This window comes from Colius striatus, chromosome 2, assembly GCF_028858725.1.
Source record: "Colius striatus isolate bColStr4 chromosome 2, bColStr4.1.hap1, whole genome shotgun sequence".
Classification (NCBI taxonomy): Eukaryota; Metazoa; Chordata; class Aves; order Coliiformes; family Coliidae; genus Colius; species Colius striatus.
The window spans coordinates 110112664-110139057 of NC_084760.1; the positions used below are offsets into that span (position 1 = coordinate 110112664).

General features: G+C 53.1%; 3 protein-coding genes across 4 annotated transcripts in view; 2 read left to right on the top strand and 1 right to left on the bottom strand.

Annotated features, from left to right (window-relative positions):
* Positions 1-9: 9 nt before the first annotated feature.
* On the top strand, positions 10-9451 carry RRP36 (ribosomal RNA processing 36). Its single transcript, XM_061989064.1, has 7 exons — positions 10-319; positions 3849-3987; positions 6870-6936; positions 7665-7769; positions 7878-7952; positions 8049-8166; positions 8416-9451. Exons 1-7 carry the CDS (start codon positions 46-48, stop codon positions 8553-8555), a joined length of 918 nt encoding a protein of 305 aa, XP_061845048.1. The 5' UTR covers positions 10-45; the 3' UTR covers positions 8556-9451.
* A 1451-nt stretch (positions 9452-10902) lies between these two features.
* LOC104549144 (transmembrane protein 121) lies at positions 10903-13907 on the bottom strand. Its single transcript, XM_061990379.1, has 2 exons — positions 13846-13907; positions 10903-12336 (listed from the first exon to the last, which is right to left on the bottom strand). The coding sequence occupies exon 2, from the start codon at positions 12333-12335 to the stop codon at positions 11397-11399; it is 939 nt and encodes a 312-aa protein (XP_061846363.1). The 5' UTR covers position 12336; positions 13846-13907; the 3' UTR covers positions 10903-11396.
* A 5622-nt stretch (positions 13908-19529) lies between these two features.
* LOC104559485 (phosphofurin acidic cluster sorting protein 1-like) overlaps positions 19530-26394 on the top strand; it is a 64367-nt gene continuing 57502 nt past the window's right edge. The window contains exon 1 of one of the 2 annotated variants that reach the window (XM_061990382.1): positions 19530-19687. In XM_061990382.1, the coding sequence (XP_061846366.1) occupies positions 19596-19687 (92 nt within the window). In that variant the 5' untranslated portion in view covers positions 19530-19595. The remainder of the gene's footprint in view (positions 19688-26394) is intronic. The other variant, XM_061990381.1, reaches the window with a different exon arrangement.

Here is a 26394-nt window from a genome sequence, read left to right on the forward strand (position 1 = left end):
GTGGGGGGAACGAACGGCGGTGTGAGGGGCTGGGAGCGCGCGGCGATGCGGCCGCGTCAGGAGGCCGCCGGGGGCCGTGACTGGCGAGCCCAGGCAGCGGGACAGAGAAGAGTCGCCGCCGCCGCTGAGCAGGAGGAGGGGGAGGAGGAGGTGTGGGGGCGGCCGCTGCGACGAGGCGCAGCTGCGGCCGCGGAGCAGCGCTTCGGTAGGCTGAAGGCGGCGGAAGCCGACAGCTCTGGCGACAGTGACGACAGCGGGAGCCCACCGAGGGCTCAAGGGGCGGGTAGAGGCGAGGAGGAGGAGGATGATGGCGGGACAGGTAAGAGTCGCCTGGCTCCGGTGTGGCCTGTGGGGAGGGAGCACCCTCCGGGAGAGGTGGCGACCTCCAGCCCAGGGGGCCGTGCGAGGCGGGGCGGCCTGGGCAGCTTTGGTTCCTGGGGTCACCCAGCACGCAGCGCATCTCCAGAGGGGATTGGGCTGTCGTGGCCACCGGTTCAGTGAGAAAGGAATTGCCAAAGAGGTCAGTCCTTTCTTGTATCCCAGCGCCTTCGTTCTTTGCTTTCCTCCTCTCACCTTGCTCTGCTCAGAGAGTGAGTTGAGGTTTCAGCAGGTTTCAATTTGAGGTGCTTGAGAGGTCTCTAGAACAGAAACTTACAGGGAGCTGTTTCTCTTCTGCCCAGTCACCTTCCTCTTGCATGGAAGATCTCAGATGTCTCCTCAAGGACAATTACTCTGTGCAAATTTAGGTGTGCAGCAGCTTGAGAGGTCCTCTACCGGCCAGGGGAGCTGGAAGAATCAGGTGGTGCTTGGGCCAGTGTGGCAGAACTGCCAGTTCAAGGCAGTTGTTCTTATCTGCAAAGGCATATGCATTGAGATGGGAATTAAAACCTTATAAGAAATGTTTTCATGGTTTAACCCCAGCCAGCAAGTAAGCACCACACAGCCACTCATACACACCCACCCCTGTGTCCCAGGGGGATAGGGAGGAAAGCTGGAAAACAAAACTCATGGGTTGAAATAACAATGTAATAACTACAGTAAAATAATAAAACATATTCCCTTTCCTTACAATCATTTATTATTGTAACAAAAAAAAGAGAGAGACAACCCAAGAAAACAACAAGTGGTGCCCAGTGCAGATGCTCACCACCTGCTGACTGATGCCTGAGCAACAATTACCCCTCCTCCCTCGTTTATATACTCCTTTTCCCAGTTTATGTACTGAACATGACGTTCTAGAGTGTGGAACAGCCCTGTGGCTGGTTTGGGTGAGCTCTCCTGGCAATGTTCCCTCTGAGCTTCTTGTGGGTTCCCAGCCCACTCGCTGGCAGTTCAGGAGAGGCAGAAAAGGCCTTTACCCTGTGCAAGCACTGCTCAGCAATAACCAAAAGGTCTATGTGTTATCAATGCTATTTTTCAGCACAAACTTAAAATACAGCCTTATACCAGCTAAGAAGAAAGTTGACCCTATCCTAGCTGAAACCAGGACACCTCTTATTCTATACCCTTTACGTCATGCCCAGGCCACACACTTTGCAGTACATACCAATGAATCACCATCACTTTGCTTCTGCAACGTCTGTCGAGTCCAGTCAGCCCTAACAACCTGTCCATTTGTTGCTCCATTTTATCAAAGCTCATTCTTCGTTAATCTGAGTGCTTCTTACTGTAATACCATTCATAGAGCTTAAAGCAGTTATAGACATGGTGTCACACAGGGCCAGGGTCTTAGAGCAATTAACATTAGCTGTTAACTATAACAATAACTATAACATTAACAATAGCTGTTCTCAGACTAAGAGCAAACCATAGAATCACAGAATGCTAGGGGTTTGAAGGGACCTTTAGAGATCATCTAGTCCAACCCCTCTGCCAAAGCAGGTCCCACCTAGATCAGGTCACACAGGATCACGTGCAGGTTTGTTTTGAAAACCTCTAAAGAAGGAGACTCCACAACCCCTCTGGGCAGCCTGTGCCAGGGCTCCCTCACCTCAACAGGGAAATAGTTTTTTCTTATATTTAAGTGGAACTTTTTGTGTTCCAGCTTCATCCCATTACCCCTTGTCCTGTTGCTAGCTACTTTAGAAAAAAGGGATGTCCCAACCTCCTGACACCCACTCTTTAGATATTTGTAAATGTTAATGAGGTCTCCCCTCAATCTCCTCTTCTCCAGACTAAACAGCCCCAGTTCCCACAGCCTTTCCTCATAAGGAAGATGTTCCAGTCCCCTGATCCCCTGCTCTGGACTCTCTCCAGAAGTTCTCTGTCTCTCTTGAGCTGAGGAGCCCAGAACTGGACACAGTCCCCTTGAGGCACACATTGGATTCCCTGTCCTTCTGTATCACCCACCAAGCACACATGAGTCCTCAGCAAAAGCAGTCCCATGGATGGGTTTCCTTTTGCTTGAGGCAGGACTAACCCAGACAGTTTTTCCCAGTATGTTTTTCATGCACATTACAGGGACTTTATCCCCTTCTAGTGGATGTAAAAGTTGTGAGTGGGCAGGGCCAGCTCAATTGACAAATGTGTGTCCTGATGTTTGAAGGTCCCACCTCATGTAGCCTGTAGCAGTCAGTTGTCTCATTCGATTTCCCCAGAGGCTGGTGCTTGATAGGGGCTGTGATCTACCCCCTCAATGTCATGCTCTTTGGCCTGTGTGTCTATGAGTTTATTTTGGAAATGAGTCCCTCTGTCTGACTGGATCCTTTCTGAGCTGCCATGTGGCCAGAGGACTGGCTTCTCCAGGCTCAGGAGAGTGTTTCTGGCATGGGGGATGTTTCCAGCCATCCAATGGTTGTTTTCACCATGGTGAGCACAGGCCTTGGTGGGTTTGGAGGAGTGTGATATAGTCAATTTGATAGGCCTCTCCATGTTTATATTTCAGCCATATTTTTCCATTCTAGAGGTTTTAACTGCTTGGCTTGCTTGATTGCAGCACATCTCTTATTCATGGATAACCTGTGCAGTAGTGTGCCTGGTCAGGTCCAGCCCTTGATCACGAGCCCATCTATAGCTGGCATCTCTTCTCTAGTGGCCTGAGATGTCATGGGCCCACTCAGCCAAAAATAATTCACCCTTATCTTAGAATCACAGAATGGGGGGGATGGAAAGGACCTCTAGAGATGATCCAGTCCAGCCCCCTGCTAAAGCAGGTTTCCCTCCATCAGGTCACACAGGAACATGCCCAAGTGGGTTTGGGAACCTCCAGAGGAGACTTGTTTTGTTCCCACAGTGAGTCTGTAAGCTATTTCTGTTGGCAGTGAGATGGTGAAGGCTGACTGTCTGGATTTCAGTAGTTTACAGGCCCTCACGGAGGCTCTGCTGTGGGAATCACTTTGTTGCAGACTGAGCAGAGCTATGGTAAATGTGCAGTAGAGAGAGACTAAACAGGCCATGGAGTTCTCCTGTACCTTCTGTCTTGTCTCATGGTGTGAAAGACATGACGGTGCCCATTTACAGAGCAGTCTGTTAAAGTGAAAAGAGTCAGGACTGAGAGGTGACCCCTCAGAATTTGCAGTGTGGCCAAAATACAGCCCAGCACAGAGCTCTGGGCTTTATACCAGGTTAAAAACTCTGAACTGGTCTTGTGTGTGACTGAGTGGAAGGAGTAAAAGGCAAGTTGGGGAGAGGGGGAGACTATTCTAATGGTAAAGAACGCAGGTTGGTTAATGAGAGAAGAATCAAAGACAGATGGAGTGTCTGCCTTCTGTCATGCAGCCCTATAGGGATGCCACCACTGTGCTCTTGTCACTCTGTCAGGCTCTGAGACATCCCTCTTGGTGGAATTCAGGGGTGGGAAGTGCCTTGAGAAGCTCTTTGGTCAAGATGTGTCCTGTGCTCTCTTCCAGATCCATATCCCATGTCTTTCGAGGAACTACTACAGGCACAGAGCAATATGAGAACAAGAGTGTGCAAGCAGGTGACTAGTGGGAAGAAAACTGCAAAGCCTACCAAAGTTACAGTGAAGCAGCAACAAGGCAAAAAGGGGTAAAGAGATTCTTTAGTTATCAGAAAAATGTGCATGGGAGCTCTCTGCAGTCCAGAAGCTACGCTGGGTGCTCCTCACACTGCTGCCATTGCCTGGCAGCTGGCGTAGCTCTCCTTCAGTGTGCTTCGCAATAATGCCTTTCACTGTAGTGTTTCATTTGGGAATGGGCTGTTGTTGATACAGAGCTCTTCATGTCCTATCCTGTTCAAATCCCCAGCAGCCACCTGTTACTTGACAGTTAGATCTGCACTCAGTTCCTTTATACTCTCCATATTAAGGCACTTTTAACCCCAGCATGCCTCTCTTTGAAGCTCTACGGTAGTGCTTTACTTGTGTCCCAGCTTACCAACAGCTTCTGCTTGGCTCCCATCAACTACATTTGCAGTGACAGCCCATTGTCCTGGAATTTCGTTCATCCTGCTGCTGTTGTCTCATCCATGGCTTGTCTGTGGTGATTTTCCTTCTTTCCCTTCTACTACTTATCGTCACAGACTTTTTCCTGCCCTCAGTGGTCTGCACATCTCCTGTTTACGTACTCTGGATGTGCTGTTGATGTGGTGACTGTAAGATGTATTTAACACAACAGAAACCATCAGATCTTTTTATGATCCTTCACAAGTCCCCACTGGTAACAACTGTTATACCATTAGCCTTTATTTGCAGTAGCTCACTGGTTTTCAGTCTTCAGAGTCCTATCTAAGTGATTTTCCTCTGTTACACTGGTATTCCCTACCCTACTTCCAAATCTCTGCTGAATACATATTTCTTCTGCTGTAAACAGTCAATTAGAATAATGCTTCTGCTTTACCTTTTACCCAGGAGCCTGGGGGATTTAGTGTAGTGTAACATCCTCACATAGTGCCTCTATTTCTGCCACACAGTTTGCATAATTCCATTTTTATTTAATTCCCCTAATCCTTGAAGCGCTGCATCGCTGTAAATCCTACATGCTGATTCTCTCATAGTTTTGTTATGGAAGTGAACTTCTTAAAAACAGGACTTCAGGGACATCCTCTGGAACTAAGCTGGCTTCAGCAATGCTGTATAAAGCTGACCCAAGGGCCTTGTACAGGGTGTAGCCACAGCAGTGGACATGAAAATAGGCTGAGCACTGCCCTCAGTGGCGAACTTGTATGGAGAACTTGTTTATTTCTGTTCCTGCCCCAGTGCTGGTTGCTGAACGTGAGTGGAATGCCAATATCCTGGCTACTCTCAAAGGTCTTTTCATATGTCTCATCACTTACTCTGTGTCCTGACACAGGGCAGGACACAGCTTCCAAGCGATATGGGTAGTGTAGCACCCCATTCTCCCACCTCGTACTGTCCCCCCGTACACTCAGAGCATCAGGCTTTACAGGAGAACTTACTCACTTGATGGGTTATCCCCATGGCCTTGAGTCCCTGTCAAGTCTCTTTTTACCATAAGCTGTAGGGCCCTGATCACCGGGGGCTTACCTTTTCTTGGGTTAGGGTGTGCTTTCTCACCAAGCCTGGCCACAGTAGAACTGACCTATATAACTCCCAGGTCAATGCAGAAATTCCCAACTTTGGTCTCACCTCTCAGCATAAGTATTAGTCAAGAGCAATAAATTATTCTGTCAGGCATAGAAGAGGGTTGTAGCATGATGAATAAAAACATGGAGAGGGAGAAGAATGACACATTTGCTGGTGCAGGTGGTGGGTTTTCACTTAATATTTGACACTGCAGAGACATTTTCCCACAGCATCCTCACAGCAAAACGGAGAAAGCATGGGCTGGATGATCAGGTAGTGAGGTGGATCATTAAGTGGTTGAAGGGAAGAGGGCAGCGAGTTGTGATCAGTGGGGCAGGGTCTAGTTGGAGGCCTGTATCTAGTGGAGTCCCTCAGGGATCAGTGCTGGGACAGGTACTGTTCAATATATTAATTAATGATCTTGTTGAGGGAACAGAGGGCACTGTCAGCAAGTTTGCAGATGATACTAAACTGGGAGGGGTGGTGCTGCCATTCAATGAGACCTGGATAGGCTGGAGGGTTGGGCAGGGAGAAATCTAATGAAATTCAACAAGGGCAAGTGCAGAGTGTTGCATCTGGGAAAGAATAACCCCATGTACCAGTACAGGCCGGGGAATGAACTGTTAAGAGAGTAATGTAGAGGAAGGGGTCCTGGGGGTCCTGGTGGGCAGCAGGATGAGCATGGGCCAGCAATGTGCCCTTGTGGCCAAGAAGGCCAATGGCATCCTGGGGTGTATTAGAAGGGCTGTGGGCGGTAGGTCGAGAGAGGTTCTCCTCTGTCTCTACTCTGCCCTTGTGAGACCACATCTGGAATATTGTGTCCAGTTCTGGGCCCCTCAGTCCAAGAAGGACGGGGAGCTGCTGGAGAGAGTTCAGTGCAGGGCCACCAAGATGATGGAGTGGAGCATCTGCCTTGGGATGAAAGGCTGAGGGAGCTGGGGCTCTTCAGCTTGGAGAAGAGGAGACTGAGGGGTGACCTCATTAATGTTTACAAACAGGTAAAGGGCGGGTGTCAGGAGGATGGAACCAGGCTGTTCTCAGTCATGGCCAATGACAGGACAAGGTGCAATGGGTATAAGCTGGAACATGGGAGGTTCCAAAGAAACATAAGGAAAAACTTCTTCCCTGTTCAGGTGAGGGAGCACTGGAATAGGCTGCCCATATGGACTGTGGAGTCTCCTCTGGAGACATTCCAAACCCACCTGGACAAGTTCCTGTGTGACCTACTCTAGGTGTTTCTGCTCTGGCAGGGGAGTTGGACTGGATGATCTTTCGAGGTCCCTTAAGATTCTGTGATTCTTCTGAGGGTCTGCCTAACCTCCTGGCTTGTTGGCTTGGGCCTCATTCTGTTCTCTGTTCCTCTTAAGTACATTTTTCTCTTTTTCAGGCCACTGGAGATGTCTGCCAAGAAGCCTGTACCTTTTCTGCGACAAGTTGTCTCTGTTAGAAAGAAGGTGAGTGGTCCAGGGCTTGGACCACTGGTGAGCACAGGCAGTGCCAGCACATCTCTGGAGAGAGCAAGAGATGAGATGCAGGAGCAGCTGCTCTCTGTAGAACCTGCTGCTCTGCATAGCACACAACTTGAGGTGTAACTCAAACATCTGAGACCCAAGTGTTTCTCAGGGATGTTGCAGTTGCCACTGATGCCAGCTGCCCTGCGAGCTGTGGTCATTATTCAGTGCTAATCACACTGGAAGTCCACATGTCTATCTAGCTTCTAATCAGAATATAACTTTGATTTAGCATTGCTGGATCATCTTAATGTGTTCATCTCAGTTAGAGAACTCTTTTTGTCTCTGTCTTTTTGTATGAGCTGAACCTAGGTCATCTGTGAAAATCTAGATAAGGTTTGAATTCCCAAATCCATTGCCTTGACAGCACATGTTCAGCCAGCTCTTGGCCTGGGAGCTGCAGGTGTTTGGAGGCAGCACTCACACTGCTCTCCTGTGAAGTGGCTGCTCCTGGGTGGTAGATCTGCATGTGGAAATGTGTGGTGACTTTGTGAGTGACTGCACCTTGATCAGTGTGCTCAGTCTTTGCCAACTGAGGATGTTTTCAGTGGTGGGTGCATAGTGTTGCTAGTAATAAAAGAACCCCAGCAAGGTCTGACCACTTGGAAGAAGCACGCTATTTAGGGGATAATCCCAGTCACAACTCTTACCTTTACCTTTCCTGCCTTCAGGTCCACAGAGACCCTCGATTTGACGACCTGTCTGGAGAGTATAAGCCTGAAATATTTATGAAGACTTACAGCTTCCTGGACAACATCAAAAAGCAGGAGAAGGAGGTGATGCAGTGTGCCTATCCTTGGCCAGAAGAACCTTGCTTGGCAGGGGCAGCTGGGGCAGTGGCCTGTGGAGGTGGCAGTCACACAGCTCTCTGCTCTCTTCTTTAGATGGTTCAGAAACAGCTGAAAAAATGTCGGAATGTGGAGCAGAAGGAGAAACTCCGGCAGCTCCTGAACCGCATGGTGAGTTGTGTGCAGCGTCTCCTCTCCTGCATGAGGGAATGTGTGAGCTGAGGTCTGCCCAGACACTTGCTGACACAGGCTGTCCTTTCTGTACAGACACAGCAAGAGCAGGCACAGAAAAACCAGCAGAAACTGAGGGAGAGGGAGCTGGCTTTGAAGAGGCAACAGAGGGAATTGGCCAAGCAGGGAAAGAAGCCTTTTTTCCTAAAGAAATGTACGTATTGGGTGTGAACATGCTGCAGGAGGACTCAGAGGGAGTCCTGCTGACAGGGAGGGACTGAGCACTCTGAGCACTGCAGGGACTTGTTCATTGTATTCCAGGGAGCCGTGGAGTGATTGTTCCAGTGCTGGTCCTCGAGAGACAATCCAGGCCTGGGGCTGGGGAGGGAGGAGTGAGAAGGGGCTGGTCCGTGGAGATGCTCTGGGCTTCAGTTTCAAACACTGCTCCTCTTCCCCTTTCTAGCTGAGAAGCGGAAGTTGGAGCTTGCCGAGAAGTACACAGAGCTGAAGAGGAGTGGGAAGCTGGAAAACTTCCTCAGCAAGAAGAGGAAGAGGAATGCCATCAAAGACAAACGCCGCCTACCCTCACAGAATAGCCTGTGACTGCTGGACAGATGTGCTGCTGTCTGGCACTGTGCCTCGCTCTGCTTTGCCCTGGCCAGGCCTGGAAGATGGCCGGCTGTCTGGTGTCCCAGAACACGCCTTTTGCTGGATGTTGATGCTGTGGGGCAGCAGAGCACAGGCTGAACTGAAGGAAACGGTGCTTTTTGTAGCTGAAATGTCCTCACTTGTGGTTTATACCGTGCCTGGGTGGTGAGAAGCCTGTCGTGCAGATGCACATGGTGTTGACAGCTGCCTCATCCCTTCTTCTAGCTAGGAAAGCTGCATTGCTGCCTCCGCTCTAGGTCTTACCAGACACCAGCTGAGGTGGGAAAGGACTTCTGGCCTGCTCAGGGCAAGCTCCGACTACAGACCAGGGCTGCTTCACTTGGGTTTGGGAATGTCCAAGGACAGATGCTACCTCCTCTCCTGGCCTCTGCTCCACTGTTTGAAGTTTCTCAACATTAAACTTTTTTTATCCTCTCTTCCAGGAAACCTGCCTGGTTTTAGTCTTGTTTGCAGTGAAATGCCTGGCTCTTGGCTTCTCAGTAGCCTTGTCACAGGCCTGGAGGATGGGTGGAAGGGAAAAGGGGTGCTGCTAGGTCTTCCTCAGAATGAATGAACCCCATTCCCTCAGCCTTTTCTCGCCCCTCACAGCTTTCATATGCTCACCTGGAGGATCCTGAGGGCCCAGCCCACACACACAGGACATGTCTGTCATGTGGCAGGGAGAGGATCACACCTCCCAGCATGACCCCAGTGACACAGCCCCTGGCCAGAGCACATTGCTGCCTGGCTTCCCCCTGGCAGGGCTGCCTGTCTTCTTGACTTCTCCAGGTGGTCTCCACGGGGCTACTAATGCTTCTAAGAAGGAAACTGGTTCTGCATGAAATAAAATACTTCCGTTTTCTTTTATTCCCAGGTGCTTTATTCCTTTATTCCCAGCGTTGTTGCTGTTACAGTGTTTGAGCTTCAGGGAATTACTGCCTCTCCCCAGCGTTATACTTGACCACCAGCTCCTGTCTCCTGGACACCGAGGTGCTGCAGAGGCGACCCAGGTGATGCCAGGCAGGTGGGAGCCTGCAGAGCAGGGTGCTCACAGGAGTGGGCACACAGGTGGGCGCCTGGGGCCAGGGGAGAGGACCGATGAGTGGCTCCATCATGCCTGCCTGAGGGTGTTGCTGAAGCATCTGCCTCCACTGAGGCTCCCATGGGTGAGGTGAAATCCACTCCGGTGACAGGTTTTGGTGTAGTGAGGGGAAGGCAGGAGAAATGGGATGTGTGGCTTGGCCAGAGAGCATGGGGAAACCCACAGCTGCCTTAGCCTGTGTGTGTGGCTTTGCACTGTGCCCAGACACTGCTGCCTTTTCTCGCCCTGTGGTGTGGGCTGCAGAGCCTGCCCCATCCTTGGACCTTCACAGGAATTACCTGGGAGCAATAGGGCAGCCCCAAAGCCCAAGGCTGTCCCAACCTCTTTATGGCAGTGCTCTGCTGGATAGAAAATTAGAAGTGTAAACCAAAACTGGACAAACGTCCACCTTTAACACAAGGGAAGAGGAGTGGGGCCTGGACAGGCTGGAGGTGACTCAGCCCTGTGTCACTGCTGCCAGGGGGAGCAGCATTCCCAAGTCTGTGTTCCCACCCCTAGTTGCCAGTAGGTCTTTCCCTCAGGGAGTAGAACTGGTGCACCTCTAAAGCTGTGCTGTTTGCCTCTCTGGAGCCAAATGGCTCCCTCCTGCTGAGGACTGCCTGCTTGCAAGGCCATCCTTGCTGGGCTCTCAGCTGCTTCTGTTGGGCACATTAGTGATGAGGAGTGCGTCCATGGGCCTGTCTCCCCCTGCCTGCTCCTGGGCCTGGGACCCTGCAGCAGGGGAGGCCCTGGGGCATTGCCCAGTGCAGCCAGTGCTGTGGTGGCACTGAGTGATGGGGCCAGTGGCAGCACCAGCTCTGTCAGCAAGGAGATGCTTCCAACATCTCCAGAGGGCTTTCTGCTGCCAGGGAAGCTGCTTTGCCCCATGGCCCATGAGGTCAACCTGGGTTATTTTCCTTCTGTTTCTAATGCTGTCTCAGCAGTTTGTCTGCCAGACTTGCTCTGGTGTCCCTCAAGGTGGAATGTGGGGACTTGTCTCCAGCCGGGTGATCCCCTCAGAGCCCACCTGACTCTCCCAAGGACCTGCCCTCTCCTCTCCCAGCTGCTGGCCAGGAAGAGTGGCTTCAGACCCACATGCCTGGGATGCTCTCCTCTGGCCTGAGTGGTCTCTGAGCAAGCCTCCCACCCTAGACGTGCTCTTCAGCTGCATCTGGACATCCAGGCACAGGCACCCTGGGGGACACAGACAGGAGGAGGCTGCAGGGCTCAGGTCTTTTATTGCAAAGAGGGAAATACCAAAAAAGACAGTCACCCCCTCAAGGCCCGCCCAGGCCTGCAGCTGGCTGAGAGGGGTGATGGGCAGGGGGAGGCCCAGGGAGCAGGGAGCTACCACACAGCAGGCTGGAGCCAGGGCCCACCGGAACAGTGGAACAGGGCACGTGCAGCCCCCCTGGCCTGAGCCCTGCCGGGGGGAGCCTAGTGCAGGCCTGGCCGGGCACAGCGCACAGCCACAAGCGTGGGCTCTTCCGCTCCGCTGCCCTTCTCCATCAGGGGGCTGAGGTCCCAAACCACTCTGTGGCCTTACAGAGGGGGCCTCGCCATGCGACCCCCAGGGACCAGAGCAGCTTTGCCCAGGGAGGGAGGGAGCGGCGGCGGCACCCTCTGTCCAGGCAGGGAGCTCAGCGGCCCACCTCAGCTCCGCAGGTACGGCCAAGCGTGGCGGCAGTGGCCAGGCTGTGGCTCCTGCTGGCTTATCACGTGTTGTCCTGGGCCAGCTCCTCGGGGCCAGCGGGCTGGTCCCGGGGCTTGTGCAGCCCTGGCGAGGGCTGGGCCTGAGAGCTGTGCTGTGGGGCCGGGGCCGGCCCCGGGGCCGCGTGGTGCTGGTGCCGCTGGTACTGCACGAACGTACAGACCTTCAGCCCGATGGCCAGCATGTTCTTGCCCATGAAGATGCTGGAGACCCGGGCGTCCCTGAAGAAGACCATGTTGCTGCCTCGGATGAAGATGGTGGTGATGTTGACGGTGAGCATGCTCAGCATGGGGTACAGCATCATCCGGTGTGGCATGATGCCAATCCCCTGCATGCTGATCTCACACAGGGACACGCAAGGGAGGACCAGGAGCAAGATGTAGCAGTAGAAGAACATGATGCCCTCAGCCCAGAGCGGCAGCCCCTTCTTCTGGGGCTCCCACAGGTTGGCCTGGATGTCCAGCACGTCCAGCATGTCCACAATGACCCAGAAGAGGCGGTTACGGAGATCTTCTTTCTTCTTGAATGTCCTGACGTACTCCATGTGCTCCGTGGCCACGAGCAACACGTAGAGGGCTGGGATGCAGATGGAGAGCAGCAGGGTCAGCGCTTTGCGGGCTATGAGATCCAGGCTTTTCCGGTCAGCTTTATAGTTCTGATACACAAAGTAGACTTTGATCTCCAGAACGAAGACATACAGGAACCAGAGGATCATGGCGTAGCCCCTCTTAGCTGTCTTCACCTCAGCCCCGACCCAGATGGCTACGTAGCGGAGCACCAGCAGGAAGCACACGTCACCCACTGCCACCATGACACAGATGCCCAGCTTCCTAGAGCCCTGGCTCTGCTCCACCAGGTAGGCGTCCATGAGGACGAGGCTGGTCATGATGAGCACGGTGGAGAGGCACACGTGGGGCTTGCTGACAGGTGGTGGGGGAACCATCCTGCATGGAGGAACAAGTAGGGCCGTCAGGGACTTGCTGGGATTCCCTATCCCAACCCTCAGGCCCCTTTCTGCCCCTTTCCTCCTCCCACCCAACAACTGTGGACAGCTGAAAGAAGGTGGGGAAAGGGGGTTCATACTCTTCTCCCATCCTGTGTGCCTAGTTTGTTCCAAACCCACAGACTCCTGGCCAGGCCATCCTCGTGGCACATGCTGGCTGAAACCCAGCTCCTGGGCTGCATGTGGGGATGTTTCAGGGCAGGCTGAACAGCCTTCGTTGCCTCTTCCAGTAACCCATCTGTGACTGTGAAGGTATATGCCAGGCATGTGGGATTTCCCAGACAGTGCCACTGGGCACAGCACCCAGAACACACGACTATATCCTTTTAACTTTATCCTTTTAACTCCAGGCGAGTCCTTAACTGCTATGATCCGGGAACGCTCTCTTTTTCATCTCCTTTATTTTCATGCAGCACAGCGTGAGGCGAAGGATTATTTTTAGCCTGGCTGTCCTGTGGGGTGGGAGGGAAAAAATTGGCCCAACATCTTCAGTTTCCTTCAGCCTCACGCTCCCCAAGAGCTCTGCCTACAGCTGTTTGCCTATGCCCACCCTGCCCCAGCACAGACAGCTGAAATCAAGGAAAAGCAGCCTCAGCCTGCAGCTCCAGGACACGAGGAGCTCTGCAACAGGGCCTCTGCGATTTCAGCCGATGCTCAGCTTTCCCAAGCTGGGACAGATCAAAGCATGGTCCCCAAAAGCACCCCGTCTGCCTAGGGTAGCCCCAGAGCCGCCGGGCTCCCTCCCTCCCCCGTCGAGCACAGCTGCAGGCAGCTGCTGCCAGAGACAGAGGAGGACAGAGCCGGGGCCTCGCCGGGCAGTGCTCGGCAGCTGCTCTGGAGGGGAGCCAGCCGCTCGGCTGCAATGGAGGACGGAGCTGGGCTGCTGCCTGTGTGGCAGGGCGCGATGGCTGCCGGCGCAGGGCCCGCTCGGCCGCACCTGGGCCACGCAGCGGCCCTGGGACGCTGTCCCGGGCTCCCGGCGGGCAGCGTGCGGGCGGCACTCGACCCCGGAGCGAGCGCCGGGGAGCGGCATGGAGGCTGGCGCTGCCCGCCGGCGCTCCCGGAGCCGACAGCGAGGGCACAGTGCCCGGGGCACAGGCTGCCTCAACTCCTGCTTTTCGGCCGCGGGGGCGGGTGTCCGGCGCAGCCGCGCATCCCCCAGCCCAGCGCATCCCGGCACTCCGAGGGAGGCGGCCAAGCCTCCGCTGCCCAGACACAGGTGCCTCTGTGGGGAGAGCCCAGGGGCCACGGGGAGAGGGGCGGCTGTGGCAGCCCCGCCTCCCGCGTTCCACCCCGCGGCCTCGCCGAGCCCTCGGAGGAGCCTGACTGCCGGGCCTGGCGGTCCCCTCGCCGGGCAGCCCCCCGCCCCGGCCCGTCTGCAGCCCCCCGCGCGGAGTGGGGAAGGAGGGGTCCGTCGCTGCCCGCCGCCCCTCGCCCGGGCCGCGCTTACCTCGGGCGGCTCCCCGGGGCGCCGGGGCTGAGCGGCGGCGGCGGCGGCCCCGGGCCCGGCGCGGCATCGCCCGGCGCGCCCCGGCGGCGGCGGCTCTGCGGCGGCGGCGCTTGGCCCCTCCCGGCGGGCGGGCGGGCGGAGACTGCGGCGGCCCCCGCCTCACCGGAGCGCCGCCCGGCACCGCCCGCCGCCCCCTCTCGCCCCGGGCCCCTCTGCCCGACTGCCCCCGGCGGCCCCGGGACCGCCGCCGCCCCTCCCGCTCCCATCAGCGCCCGCCCTGGGGCCACGTCCCGCAGCCGCGGCCCAAGAAAGGCCCCAGGAAAATCTGGGGCGCCCGGGCTGGCGTGGGCTCTGCCCGCCCGGGGAGCAGCCGGGTCCCCTCCTCACGCTGGCGGAGCAGGCGGGGGAGCCCGCGCAGCTCCACAGCCTGGCATCCAGCCGTGCTGGCCCGCGGGCTCTTGGGGAGCTCCGGCCCCGCAGGACGCCGGTGGAGCTGGCCCGGATGCAGCCGGGGGCTGGTGTTCCAGCAAACAGGGGCCACGAGGGTTTCCCTGACCCCGGTGGACATCCCTCTGTGCAAATGCTCATCTGCCAGCCTGAGCAGCTCACTGCATCGAACTCTAAGCTTGTGTTTAACTGATTTAGGTCTTAGCTGCTCAGGGAAGGTTTTCCAGTATATTTCCATCCTGACTTTGAAGTGCTTATATGTGTATGTTGGAAGATCAGATCTCTGGAGATGGGCTATGAGCAAAACTAGGAGCAGACCTGAGTGAGAGGACAAGTGCCAGCCACAATCACTGACGAGAAGCCAACAGCAGCGCAGCTCACTGCCAGGAGAAACACAGCTCACCTCCCCTCCAGCTGCTGACAGGGTGGCCACAAGTCTCTTCCTGTATCTGATGCCCCGGGGCACCTTGGGTGCCACCAAGAACGTATAAATCCCACCCACAGTGTTCATGGCAAAGGGAGACAGCAGCCAGGCTCAGCTCGCATGTCAGGCGGTGAGCACGGGCTGTTTTTTGCAGGCAGTGGGAGGGGCTATGTCTGAAGGGAGCAAAGCTCTGGGTTAGAGAAGTGCAACAAGGTAAAGCGTTTGGCTGTGGGCTTGTTCTCCTAGTGCAGGGAAAAAAACAGCAGTCTCCAGAAGGGCTGAAACAGCAGCCAGGGCAACCTGCCTCCAAAAAAGATCAGAGACCTTGCAGCTCACGGTGGGTGGGAGTGGTGAGGCATGAGGGGAAAGCCAACACAGAAACAAAGCCTAGATCTTTCCTGCTGGACACAGAAGTGCCAGCTCTCACTCAGTATCAAAGCAATCTGTTAAAGGCCACAAGGAGAACAAAGGATCTCTCTCCATGGCAGATGACCACAGAGGTACTGATGTGACAGAGGTAGAAGAGAGGTGCTGGAGGCAGCTACCAAGCAGCAGGGCTGAAGACAAGATGATTCATCCCTGGGCTGGAATCATAAACTGCCTGAATCTTCACCAGAGGCTAGTACAGGAGGTGACAACATTCGTGTGGGAAGCAGTAAAGAGCTGCTTTAATGAGGCACATAAAAATAAGCAACCAGAGCAAGAGCAGACACTTATGTGCTTCTCTAAAACATGATGCTGGAACCAGAGTGCCAGAGTTCCTGTGTGGATGCAGCAGATCCACTGCTGATCAGAGCAGATCTCTGATCAAATCTGATCAGAGACAAAATGGAAGGAACAGCAGGGTTCCCAGGAAGACAGCTGCTGCTGCCTCCAGACTGGGATGCTTTTCTGAGCATCTTCAGCTCAGCCCTGTGCTGCCCAGGACACCTGCACCCCAGCATTATCACCAAAGAGTCCTTCTAGCAGTGACTGCAATGCACTCAAAGGCTGTTGGGGGTGAGCCAGAGAAATGTCAGTCGTGTTGAACACCCTCAAAGGAAGGATGTGGGGAGTAAGGGAAGTCTGTCAGCAAGGGACAGCAAGCAGCAGTCGTGCTAGGGAAAAGCTAGTGGTGGCCTGGGGACCGTGCTCCTCAAGAGCCTCCTGAGCCCAGCCACGGAGCATAGGGAGAGAGGTGGCTGGGACTGATGGGCATCCTTCAGGAAGGCAACTTGCAAAAGCAAACTGGGAAGAGCTTCTGAAGGAAGGATCACAGGTGCCAAAGGGGACTTTAACATCATAAAAAGGCAACAAGGTGCCGGAAGTTGCCGTCAGGGTGGAGAAGCAAGAAATGGAGTATGCCCAGAAGGAAAACAAAGGGATGGACACACAGAGTCAACCCCAGAAACTATTCAAAACACAGAGTGAAGAGGATGGAGCTAAGGTGACAATGTCCTCTGTGCCCTGGGGAAAATGATGCCTTTGGAAAAACCTGAATTTCAACCCATGCAGCTGATGGGACAGCAGGGGGGTGCTGCTAATTCTGCTGGCAGCAACCGGGAGGAGGAGCAAAAGAGCCATCATGGAAACTAGTGCAATATGGGGCACTTGCACACACTGGACCACCTCGATGCACCCAGCAGGGTGGGCAGCAGCCTGTAGCACGTGTGGTCCTCTCAGCCTGGGCTTAGAAGGAACATCTGAAGAGACATCTGTATGGAAGAGAAAACCTCTGCTCCTGAGCAGCTGCCGTGTCTTGCTGCACCTTGACCTCGTCCAAGGTGCAAAGGCTGAGGTGACGCAAGGGACCGAGGTGCCCTGCATGGTCTTGACCAACACTGTGGCACCTTGTCTGCCGAGGACAAAGATACCAGCTTCTATGACATTTCTAAATGATGTTGGAGTGCTGAGGAGAAGCTGGTGGGCACTGTCCCTTCAGATAGCAGTCACACACATGAACCCTAAAGACAGTAAAGAGCAAGGGTTCCTCGGGTGTTTTCCACAATGAAGCAAAATCTCAGCTGTACTTGGCACAGAGGAAGGTCTCGGCTTAAGAGGAGGTGGGGAAGGAGCTGAACAAAACAGCAGCTCAACCAGACTCTATTGAAGCTGAAAGATAACCAGGGTTTGGTACTTTCAGTGAAAACCACAGGAAGATGTTGACCTCAAAGACAGGGAAAAGCCACCATATGTGGAGGAGCATAGTTCTGGGCAGCTCATGCTGTAGGCACAAAGTCAATATAACATGAATATGGGAAAAAAAGGGAGAGCAGGCTGTCTAGCCAAGCCCCCAAATAATGAGACACATTGAAACAGCATCAATTCATCTGTGGAAGGCTGAAACGTGAGCTACACTAAGGATAGCAGTGCTCCAAGGCTTCAGTGAGAGAGCCCAAGAAATCCACCTCGACCACACTGAACATCCCTCCAGGGGAAATGCAGGAAAGTCCTCAGCAAGAACCTGCAGAGGTGGCTGCAATGAGTAAAGGTCATTTGTGACCTGGAGACCATCTCGAAGGCTTCAACAGCTCTGAAAAAGCAGCACAGATGACAGAGCATGGTGCAGACACCAAGAAGTGGCTGGAAGTGATAGGCATCCCTTTGACAAGGCAGGGAAGAAGCAGCCCTGCCAGGCTGGAGAGGTGGCCCAGGACAGCTGTGAGACTGCCAGCCCTCAGGGGCTGCCCAGAAGGATAAAGTCAAGGGCTGTCACCTCATCAGAGCGCCTTGGACATCAGAACAGAGGGCTGCCTCTGACCTCATGGGAGTGAGAAGGAACCCATGAAAGCCTGCAGCACTCGAGGCTACTGAAACAGCATAACAGATAGATCGGTTGACTGAGACTTGTAAGGCAAATGCACAAAAGCAAAGAGATGGGGAGGCACTGTGGTGGGTTTTCCAGGGACAAATCAAACCCTCAGATCTGTTGAGGTCCTCTGGAGCAGACAGCTGCCTCTGCGGAAAGGCAAGGATGACATCCAGCTGGGATCAGGCCACAATGGGTAGAAATGCTGAGATAAAGGCAGGCCAGGACAATCATCACATGATTCTCCTGCTGCAAAACAGGGTTTTCACATTTATCTGCACAATGCTATGAAAATGCAGCTCATCCTTGACCCAGCTGGACTTTCACAAAAGCCTCTGCTGATCCCTTAACAAATGCTCTTAGAGAGCCAGGTCTGTCAAGGATGAAAAGAAAGGTCCTCTCAAGCACGCGTTAATGACTTGCTTAAAGGAAAGAAAGCACATTGGAGCAGCAAACAAACTGTTTTGCAGGCAAGAGGGGCAGTCTGAGCAACTCTCTAACGGGTCCTGTGCTGTTCATCTGGTGCAGAAATAGGCTAGGGAAGGAGCAGAGAGCAAAGTGGGGAAGTTTGGTGATAGTTCAGATTACTCATCAAGTCTTAACTGAAAGCTGATCTGAGTAGCTGTGTGTTACTGAGAGACTTGAAGCTCCAGAGATTAAATAGAGAGCTGACTAATGCAAGTAAAAAGAAGAGGTCCAAATAACAGGCTATAAATTAGACATCAGGGTTCAGAAAAGTGAAATGCTTACTGCTAGCATTCTGGAAACACCAGTGCTGTGCTCGGGATCCACTGTGGATGTCTTGTGCTGTTGCACGTTCGTGCTCCTCCCGTTTCCTAAATCCTAATCCCTCCACTGGCATGAGCCGTGTTTTAGTCTGCCTGGAATAACACTGCATCAGTGGAAACCCGTCACTGCTGAGTCTATTGCACAGCACGGGTCGTGGCACGGTCCCTGCAGACGCCAGGGCTTCTCTTTATTTTGTGGCTTGACTGTTACTGACTCAGTCCCTTCTTTCAGGTAGCTGCAAGTGAAGCGCACTGGTTCATTTGTGCTTCCTTTCAGGATCCCGCAGCCAACACTGCCCTGCTCTGGCGGTTTGGTGCGGTTCCTTTTCCCCTTTCCCAGGGGCAGTGCTGCTTCAGACACCTCTGCTAAAGGCGAGGTCCCCAAGGGCTCCTTCCTGCCCCCGCAGCAGCGCCCGCGCCCAGGCTCTGTGCCACGGGCTGTCCCTGCCGACGCTCCGCTGGGTCCTCATTCCCAGCGCACTTGAGAGCGGAGTCAGCCGTAGCTCTCAGCCACCTTTTGCACGGCCTGTCCTGCTTTTCGCTCCGACTCGCCAGGCGCGCGGGTCTTTATCGCTGAGGGTGGCTTCCACGCGCCTCCCCGTCACGGTGCCTCACTTCCTCCCGCGTCCATCCCCCCCCTTCGGCTGCGTGGTGCCCGGACACGTCCGTTCCCCCGGCACGGCGCCCCCGTTGCCACGGCGACCCGCGGCCCAGCGAGCGCGCGCCCGGCCGCGCCCCTCGCCAGGCTCGCGCGAGTCGCGGCTGCCGCCCTTTAAAAGGATTGCCCCCCCCCCCCCTCATTCAGCCTCGACGCTGTTCCCATTGGCTGGCCCCGCCCCGGCCGCCGCTGCCTTTGCCCGCTCCGATTGGCTACTTGGCCTCTCTGGCTCACCTCTCTCTCGCTTCCGATTGGCTGGCTTGCCAAAGTCGCCATCCTCGTCTTTTCCTCGTTTTGATTGGTTAGCTTCCCGCCGCAGGCCGCGCCCTAAGCCGCGTTCTGATTGGCGGCGGGCTTCCCCTCGCCGCGCCCTGCCGCGCTCCGGTTGGCGGCCGCGGGGGTCCGGGCCCGCCCCGCCGCGCGAGCGAGCGGGCGCGCGCGCGCGCCGAGGCGGAGGCCGGCGCTGAGGCGAGGGGCTCGGGCCGCCCCTCCAGCGCCAGTGTCGGCGGCAGCGGCGGCGGCGCGATGGCGGCGGCAGCGGCGGCGGCGGCGGCGGCGGCGGCGGCGGGCGGCGCGTTGGGCTCGAGCCCCGCCGCAGGACCTCCGGCGGCGGCCGGCGGGGCGGCAGCCGCGGCTACAGCGGCGATGGCGGTGGCCGGCCCCGGGCCGGTCCCGGTGCCTATGAACCTCTTCGCGACGTGGGAGATCGACCGTTCGGCGCCGAGCTGCGTGCCCAGGTGAGCCGCGCTGCCCGGGGGCCGCTCCGCGCCGTTCCGGGGGCCTTGGCGAGCCTGGGGCCGGCCGGGGCCGGGGATGGCACGGGGCGGCGGGGAGGGTGGTCGGCCCCCCCACCCCGTCACCTCCGGGATCGGCGGCCCTTGCAGCATCCCTGTCCCGCCGCGCCGGGCCTGGGACAGCGGCCCCTCGGTGGCCACCGGGCCCTGGCCCGGCTGGAGGCTGGATGCGCGGCGAACGCCTACCCCGGGAGCCGCTCCCCCGCCGTGCCGCCCGCTGTGCTTCCAGGGGAAGCAGCGGTAGCGCCGGGGACCGGCAGGGCTGGGTGTGCCAGCACCGGACCACGACTGCGTTTGACTCCATGTTGCGGCCTCCGGCTAGTGTCTACCGTGATAGCTACGGGAGATCTCATAGCGGGGTATTTCATCGTGCTGCTGCTGAAAGCTGCCTCTCTGCCTCTGAAGTGAATGATGGTCTTAGAGGCGGTTCCCTGAAGCCAAGTGGTGGCCGTCTGGCATCGGTGGGTCTGCACATCCGCGTCACCTGCACTCCAGACCGTAGGTAACAGCAGAAAGGAATCGCTGTGCTGCCAGCTGAATTCACAGGTGTATCTCTGGCAGAGCTGTAAGACAAGCTGGATGGTGTAAATACTGTTACTGACAGGACTGTTAAGGCTATATCTAGGCTGGATGTGCTTATGAGAAGGATGTAAAGATCTATCTCAGAGCCAGGAGGTGCTGGATGTGTTAAGGAGCTAGATGGCTTTTGGCCTACTCATCAGTTCTTCTCCTGAGAGTGAAGGGGCAGATTCAGGAAGTCGCTCCGGATCCGTGCAGCTCTGGGCTGTGGTACGTTGTACATTTTCTGCAAGCGATGTATTCAAGTGCTGCACAAAAACTAGAGGTATAAAATTCAAGTGGGGAAAAAAATGATTGTTCCTCTAGGGCAGGAGAACACCAGCCTTTGTGAAAGGGCTTCAGAAGATTGATGTGTTTGTATGGAGAATATCAGTGGTTGAGTGACCATATGGGTCAGAGTAGAAAGGTTCCAAAACACCCAGAGCTAGGGGAGAAAAGCTGAGTGACTGTAGTGCCCAGTGAGGTCCTGGACTGAGCAGGCAGCAAATGGGAAGGATTTGCAACACGTGTCTGTGAAAGGCCAGTGCACCTTTTGATGACACATGCTGAGGCTGTTGTGTGGAGCAGGAAGCAGTGATCATTCCATAGCTTTAAAGTGGCTCCAGGTATTACTTATTTGTGGATAGGTTACTATCCAAGCTGGAATTTGGAAAGCAGGAGAGAATCACCAGCCTCACTTCCTGCAGAATGAAGTTGCAACTAATGAGCACAGAACTTGGGTATGTATATAGTCTTCAGAAATGGAAGCGAGAGAGGAGGAACTGCTTTGGGCAAACCAAAGACAGAGTGACTGGGAATAGTGGGACAGAGTTTAGAAGTGAGTTATATGGATGGTGGGATGCCTGTGGGTGAGCAGTTTGGAAGTTGTTCTTTTCACAAGGGCAATTTCATAGAATCACAGAATGGTAGGGGTTGGAGGGACCTTTAGAGGTCATCCAGTCCACTGCCCCTGCAGAAGCAGGTACCACCTAGATCAGGTCACACAGGAACACCTCCAGGCAGGTCTTGAAGACCTTCAGAGAAGGACACTCCACACCCTCCCTGGGCAGCCTTTTTGCATCAGCATTGTGTAGATGGTTGTTCTAAGGCACGAGCATCTTTGTATGTTGATAGCCATGGGGAGCAACCATCTGACACACCAGCTTGGAGGAACCTTCTTTGAAATTCACCTGAAATTTCATCTCTGGAATGTCTTCAGATGCAGTGTTTGTGAGGATGAGAAGGAGCTGAGTCTTCCTTCAGAGGCCTTGTCTCTAACTTGGTGTGCTGCAGTGCCTGCAGAGCCAGCAGGTGTCTGGAGAAGTCTTGTCAGGCCACAGGGATCAGTGTGAGACCAGTGCATCCGTGTTTTCTACTCTTCAGCTAGCCTAAACATTCCCGAGTGAGTGGGTCCCAGGTGGACACTTAACAGGCAGATATTTCTGCTCACTGAGACTAAAGAGAGATCAAGCCCCAAATCTGAGCCTGAGGTAATAGTGTAGCTGTGTGCCGTGCTTACTTATTGCTTGCCCATGTTCTTCCTCTTCTGATCTGTTTGTATAATGGTTTAGTCTTAACATTATGTTCTTCAAGGTGGAAACTCTGCTGTACTGTCCCAGTGTCCAGCACAGGTAATCTCTGGTCTTATTGTGCTTTGTGGGTGGCAGCAGTGCCAAAATAATATCCATTCAAGGGCAATAATCCTTCTCCCTTGAGCCTCTCTGTCTCTCACGCATGTATAGTCTCAATTCTTCCAGACTTATGCACATCCAGGGAAAGGAGACCTTTCCACACATTTTAATGCTATAGAATGTGGTTTGGTGTTTTTCCCTTGACTCTGCATTGCAAGTCTTTGCTGTCCCTGTGCTCCTTTTCAGGGATTTAATTTGCTGCAAACGTGGCTTGGGCTGCTGCAGGAGTGGGGCTGGGCTAGGTCAACCTTTGTGGGGTTGCTCTGGGTTTGGCTTTTAACTTAGGACAGTTAAAGACTCAGGATTTCAGAAAGGCATCTGAGCCAGGAAAAGTAGGCACTGTGAAGTACAAGACCCAATGTACTGAACAGTAGTGTGACTGTAAAGCTTCTGATGCCTTGTAGGAGGATCTTGGCTTTCTGAAATGAACTGTTGCCCGTGATGGAAGTCTCTCCTGCTGAATCAGGAATGCGCCACTGAACTGAGCCCACGTTTAGTTCTGGAAGTGGCCTTGCTCTCAGAATAAAGGCCTCCTTGCTGAGGTCTTTCTCCTTTCAGGCTCCTTTCAGGGCCCAGTTGAGAGAGGTCAGTGAATTCTTAATGCCCTTCCTATGAACTGGGTAAGTGTAGTCTAGACCCAGCTGGTTCAAGTGGCTCTCGGGAGGCAGAGATGAATTTTCTGGGCAGTGGGCTATTATGCAGAGAGACAGAAGGAAGTAAACACCTGGAAACCAAGCAAAGGCTCTTTGCATCTTCAGTTAGGCTACCCCCTGGGACAGGGATTATGGGCTTCCCGTTGTGATGCCTGAGAAGGAAAGCAATCCTGGTTGATTCATGCAGCAGGGTGTGAAGCTTGCTTTTGCTAAAATAATCAATCAGCTTTAGCTTCCACTCTTAGTAAAACTCTTCACAGTAGTGTTCTGAGGCAGCATAAAGTGTCTTTATTGTGATACCATGCAAATAGGTATCCCCTTAAGGGTTGTGGCAGGTTTTCACTCTGTGGAGACTGCAAGAAATGGACTAGACCTTTGCCAAAGTAAAATGTCTGTCAGCATCACAGTGATTTCATTGTTTTGTGTGCTCATCAGGCAGTACAGCTGGAAAAAAAAGGTGTGAAAGGATTTTGTGCTACCATGCTTGAGGTCTTGTTCTTGAGTAGTGGTATTTTTCAACCTCTGTTAATAAGACTGCTCTTCCATGTTTTTCCCCCTTTACTATCTGAGAGCCATGAATGCAAGTTCTTAATTAGGAAACGAGATAAGATGGTGTGATTGCTTTCACTCTTACTCTTTTTCCATGACACTGCCTGTTGTGTTCCGTGTTCTTTGGATGTTGTTTCAGTGATAAGTCATCACATTTCTAGTTAGAGGTGAGAGATACGGCTTGTGTTTTGGCTAATGCGTCAGTGTCGGTGAGCTCAGTTTGCAAAGGGAGACTGTCTGGACAAATTACGCTGTGAATGGCACTGCAAAGATTCAAATGCACTGCGTTTTGTCCAGAGAGTACCTCGTGTTTCTGTAGGGTGCACAAGCTCAGAAACATTCCTGGTCTTGCTGCCACCCACACAATGTGCTCGAACACAATGTCTCCTGTTTGTGAAGGCTGGAAAAACGTTGACTTGGGGAAACCCATGTGATTTGGGCTCACTTTGTGTGGCCGTGTATGTGCACCTTCAGGGCATTCTGTTTCAGAAGATGCTCCAAATTCTTTGTCATTAAAGCTTCCAAATGTGGGTTTTGGAAAGTTACAGCCTAATGAATGTCTGCTTGGGAGGAGAGCAGTTATTTCAAGTATCACGGGAAATACCCCATAAGCGTCAGCCACGGTGACCCTTTGAATGTTCTCACCTCTGCAACCCTTGTCGTGTTTGGGCCGACAGTATCTTTTGCCTGACACCTCATGGAGAGTAAGGTAAGACTTAATTTGTGCAGCTGTGTGCACTCTTTCCTTTGTCTGAGGTCTGGAAAGCCTTGCAGGGAGTAGGACATGTCTGTCATATAGCAGGGAGGAATGTGCTGTCCTCTGTCACAGCTGCTGTCCTCTGTTGGCAGCGTCTTGCAGCCCCTGTGCAGTGGGCTGCCCTGTCACCAGTGGACTTGGGGGGCTGTTTCCTCTCTGCAAGGAATATTGCCAGTCTTTTCTCCTAAGAGTTTCGTTTTCTGAAGCTGATTAGGTGATGAAGAGCCTCTGAGCTGGGTGTTCCTTTAAGAAACACTCATTTCCAGCTGGAATAATGTGTTAGTTATCTGCCTGAGATGTTCTTGAGTGCTTTCCTGGGTAAACCAGGCATTTTCACGGTAAACTTCCAACCTCAGCAAAATCTGCTCTGTTTGGGTAAGCTGCAGAGCTTCACTTCTGAGAGTATTAAATGATTCCAGATTGCTCCCTCCAAAGACACTATGATGCCGTGACAAAGCGGAGTAGCTACAGACAGGGAGTGCTTGGGAGAGGCCGCCGTTTCTTACCAGGAAACCGTCTCTTGTAACTGCTGATACTTACCGTGTTTGAGTTATGGTTTCCTTTTGGTCCTCTATAGAAAACAGAATGTTCTAAACAGCCATGGGATTGCTTATTACTCTTAATACGGTGGGCTTGGCTCCAAGCCTGCGACACTTTGGATGTCCTTGTCCACTATCTGTTGCTTTCTGGGGCTTGTTTGGGGTTTCTCCTCCGGCAGCGTTGTGTTTCCTCTCTGATCATACAGTGATTGAGTTGGTGTCTGTTATTCCTTCTTCTCATTAGTGGGGACAAGTGGGACAAGTGTCCCCTGCCAGTATGATTGATGGGGGGGGAGGGTGTGTTCTCCTCTCAGAATATTAATAATGACTTTTCCTGAAGGCCTGATTTTATGTGAAATACCCACGAGGCTGCCTCCTGGCCTTGCTCTCCAGTGTTTCATTCATTATCTAGGCTGTGTTAGCTCAGCTGTCTGATGGCTTTTATTAAAAACCCTTTTCAGTTGTTCTTATTGTGCAACTACACTATGAGTGCTCATTCTGCTTCCTCTGGCATATTCCATTACTCGTGATTGATTAATTACTAACAGCCAGGTACCGTGCACATAGTGCATCCTTCTCTGGGGTGAAGATCCCTTGAGCATAAATCACTGGGCACCAGCATCTTAAAGGGCTCCCTCAGCAGGTCCAGTTCTTTGATGAAATCTGTGCTGATGCTTTTCTGTAATTATTTGCAACATGGAGTGATTGTAGATTGAATGCACGTCTCCACTCAACCTCAGAAGAAGAAGCTATTTCCAAAGAAAAGAACCAAAGGTGAGAAACATACTGCATTTTATAGCATGCCAGATGAGCATCTGGGCAAGGCTATGTACTCAATACCTTGTGTTCTCACCTGGTCCAAGCTTTCAGCATCCCAGCTGATGGGGAAGATGTGCTTCTGTTTTGTTCTGGGTTTTTTTTTAATCACATCAAAGCTGGTGGATACTGTTTTGGGAAACAAGAAGTGAAAGTGTCTTACTCCTCTGTGTGTGATGTGACAGCAGGAACTTGTCTCTGCCTCAGGGAAGCAGACAGTATAACTGGTATAGCTCTTGTAGTTGGAAGTCTCTTAGACTGAGGCTTTGTTTGGATACTTCAGTATACTCATTGCAGTGGGCCCAAAAGGAGAGTATTTCAGGTACCTTAACACAATGCAACTGCTTACAGAGACCGCTCCCTGCACACAGCCCAAAATTGCACTGCCTTTTTTACAGGCCTATTGCAATGTTGTGTCCTTCTTAATTTACTGCCCACTGTCCTCTCTCCTACTCTTTCTGTTTCTCCTGTCTCATGTGGTCTAACCCACATGATGGACTCTGTTTAGTAAGTAAAGCCTCCTGTTGTATTTCAGATGCTATTCCACTTTTTCAAGGTTCTGCTTATTTTCCTACTTATGCTGATTTTTTACATTTCCACTGCAAATCCTCCTTATTCTTCAGTACAAGCATATCTTCAGTATCAGATGACCCAAAGCCAGTATACATTGAGTCCATTTGGACAAAAAAATGTCCAGGTTCCATGCCCAGCTGTGTATTTTTAACTGTTTTTCTGTGCATGTGGTAACTAAATGATAATCAGTAGGAAGCAGGGTTAGAGTAAGAGGAACTCACTTGTAAAGAGTTCTGCTACTATCTTGCTATTCTTTAATACCTTTTCTCTACCAGTGGAGAAGATAATGTTCATTCAAAGCCTCGAATTTGTTCTTCTGCTTTCTGATTTTCAGGAACAGTTTAAGTAGTGTCTTGGAATCTCTATTATTTAGTTTTGTGGGTTTTTAATATTTAGATTACTTACATATTTTTAGAAAAGCTCTGTTGTATTTGTTCAGCATTTTCTCCTGTGTTCCTTCAGCTGTCTAGTCCATTTTTTCCCTACCTTATCAATACATCCACTTGCTTCTTGT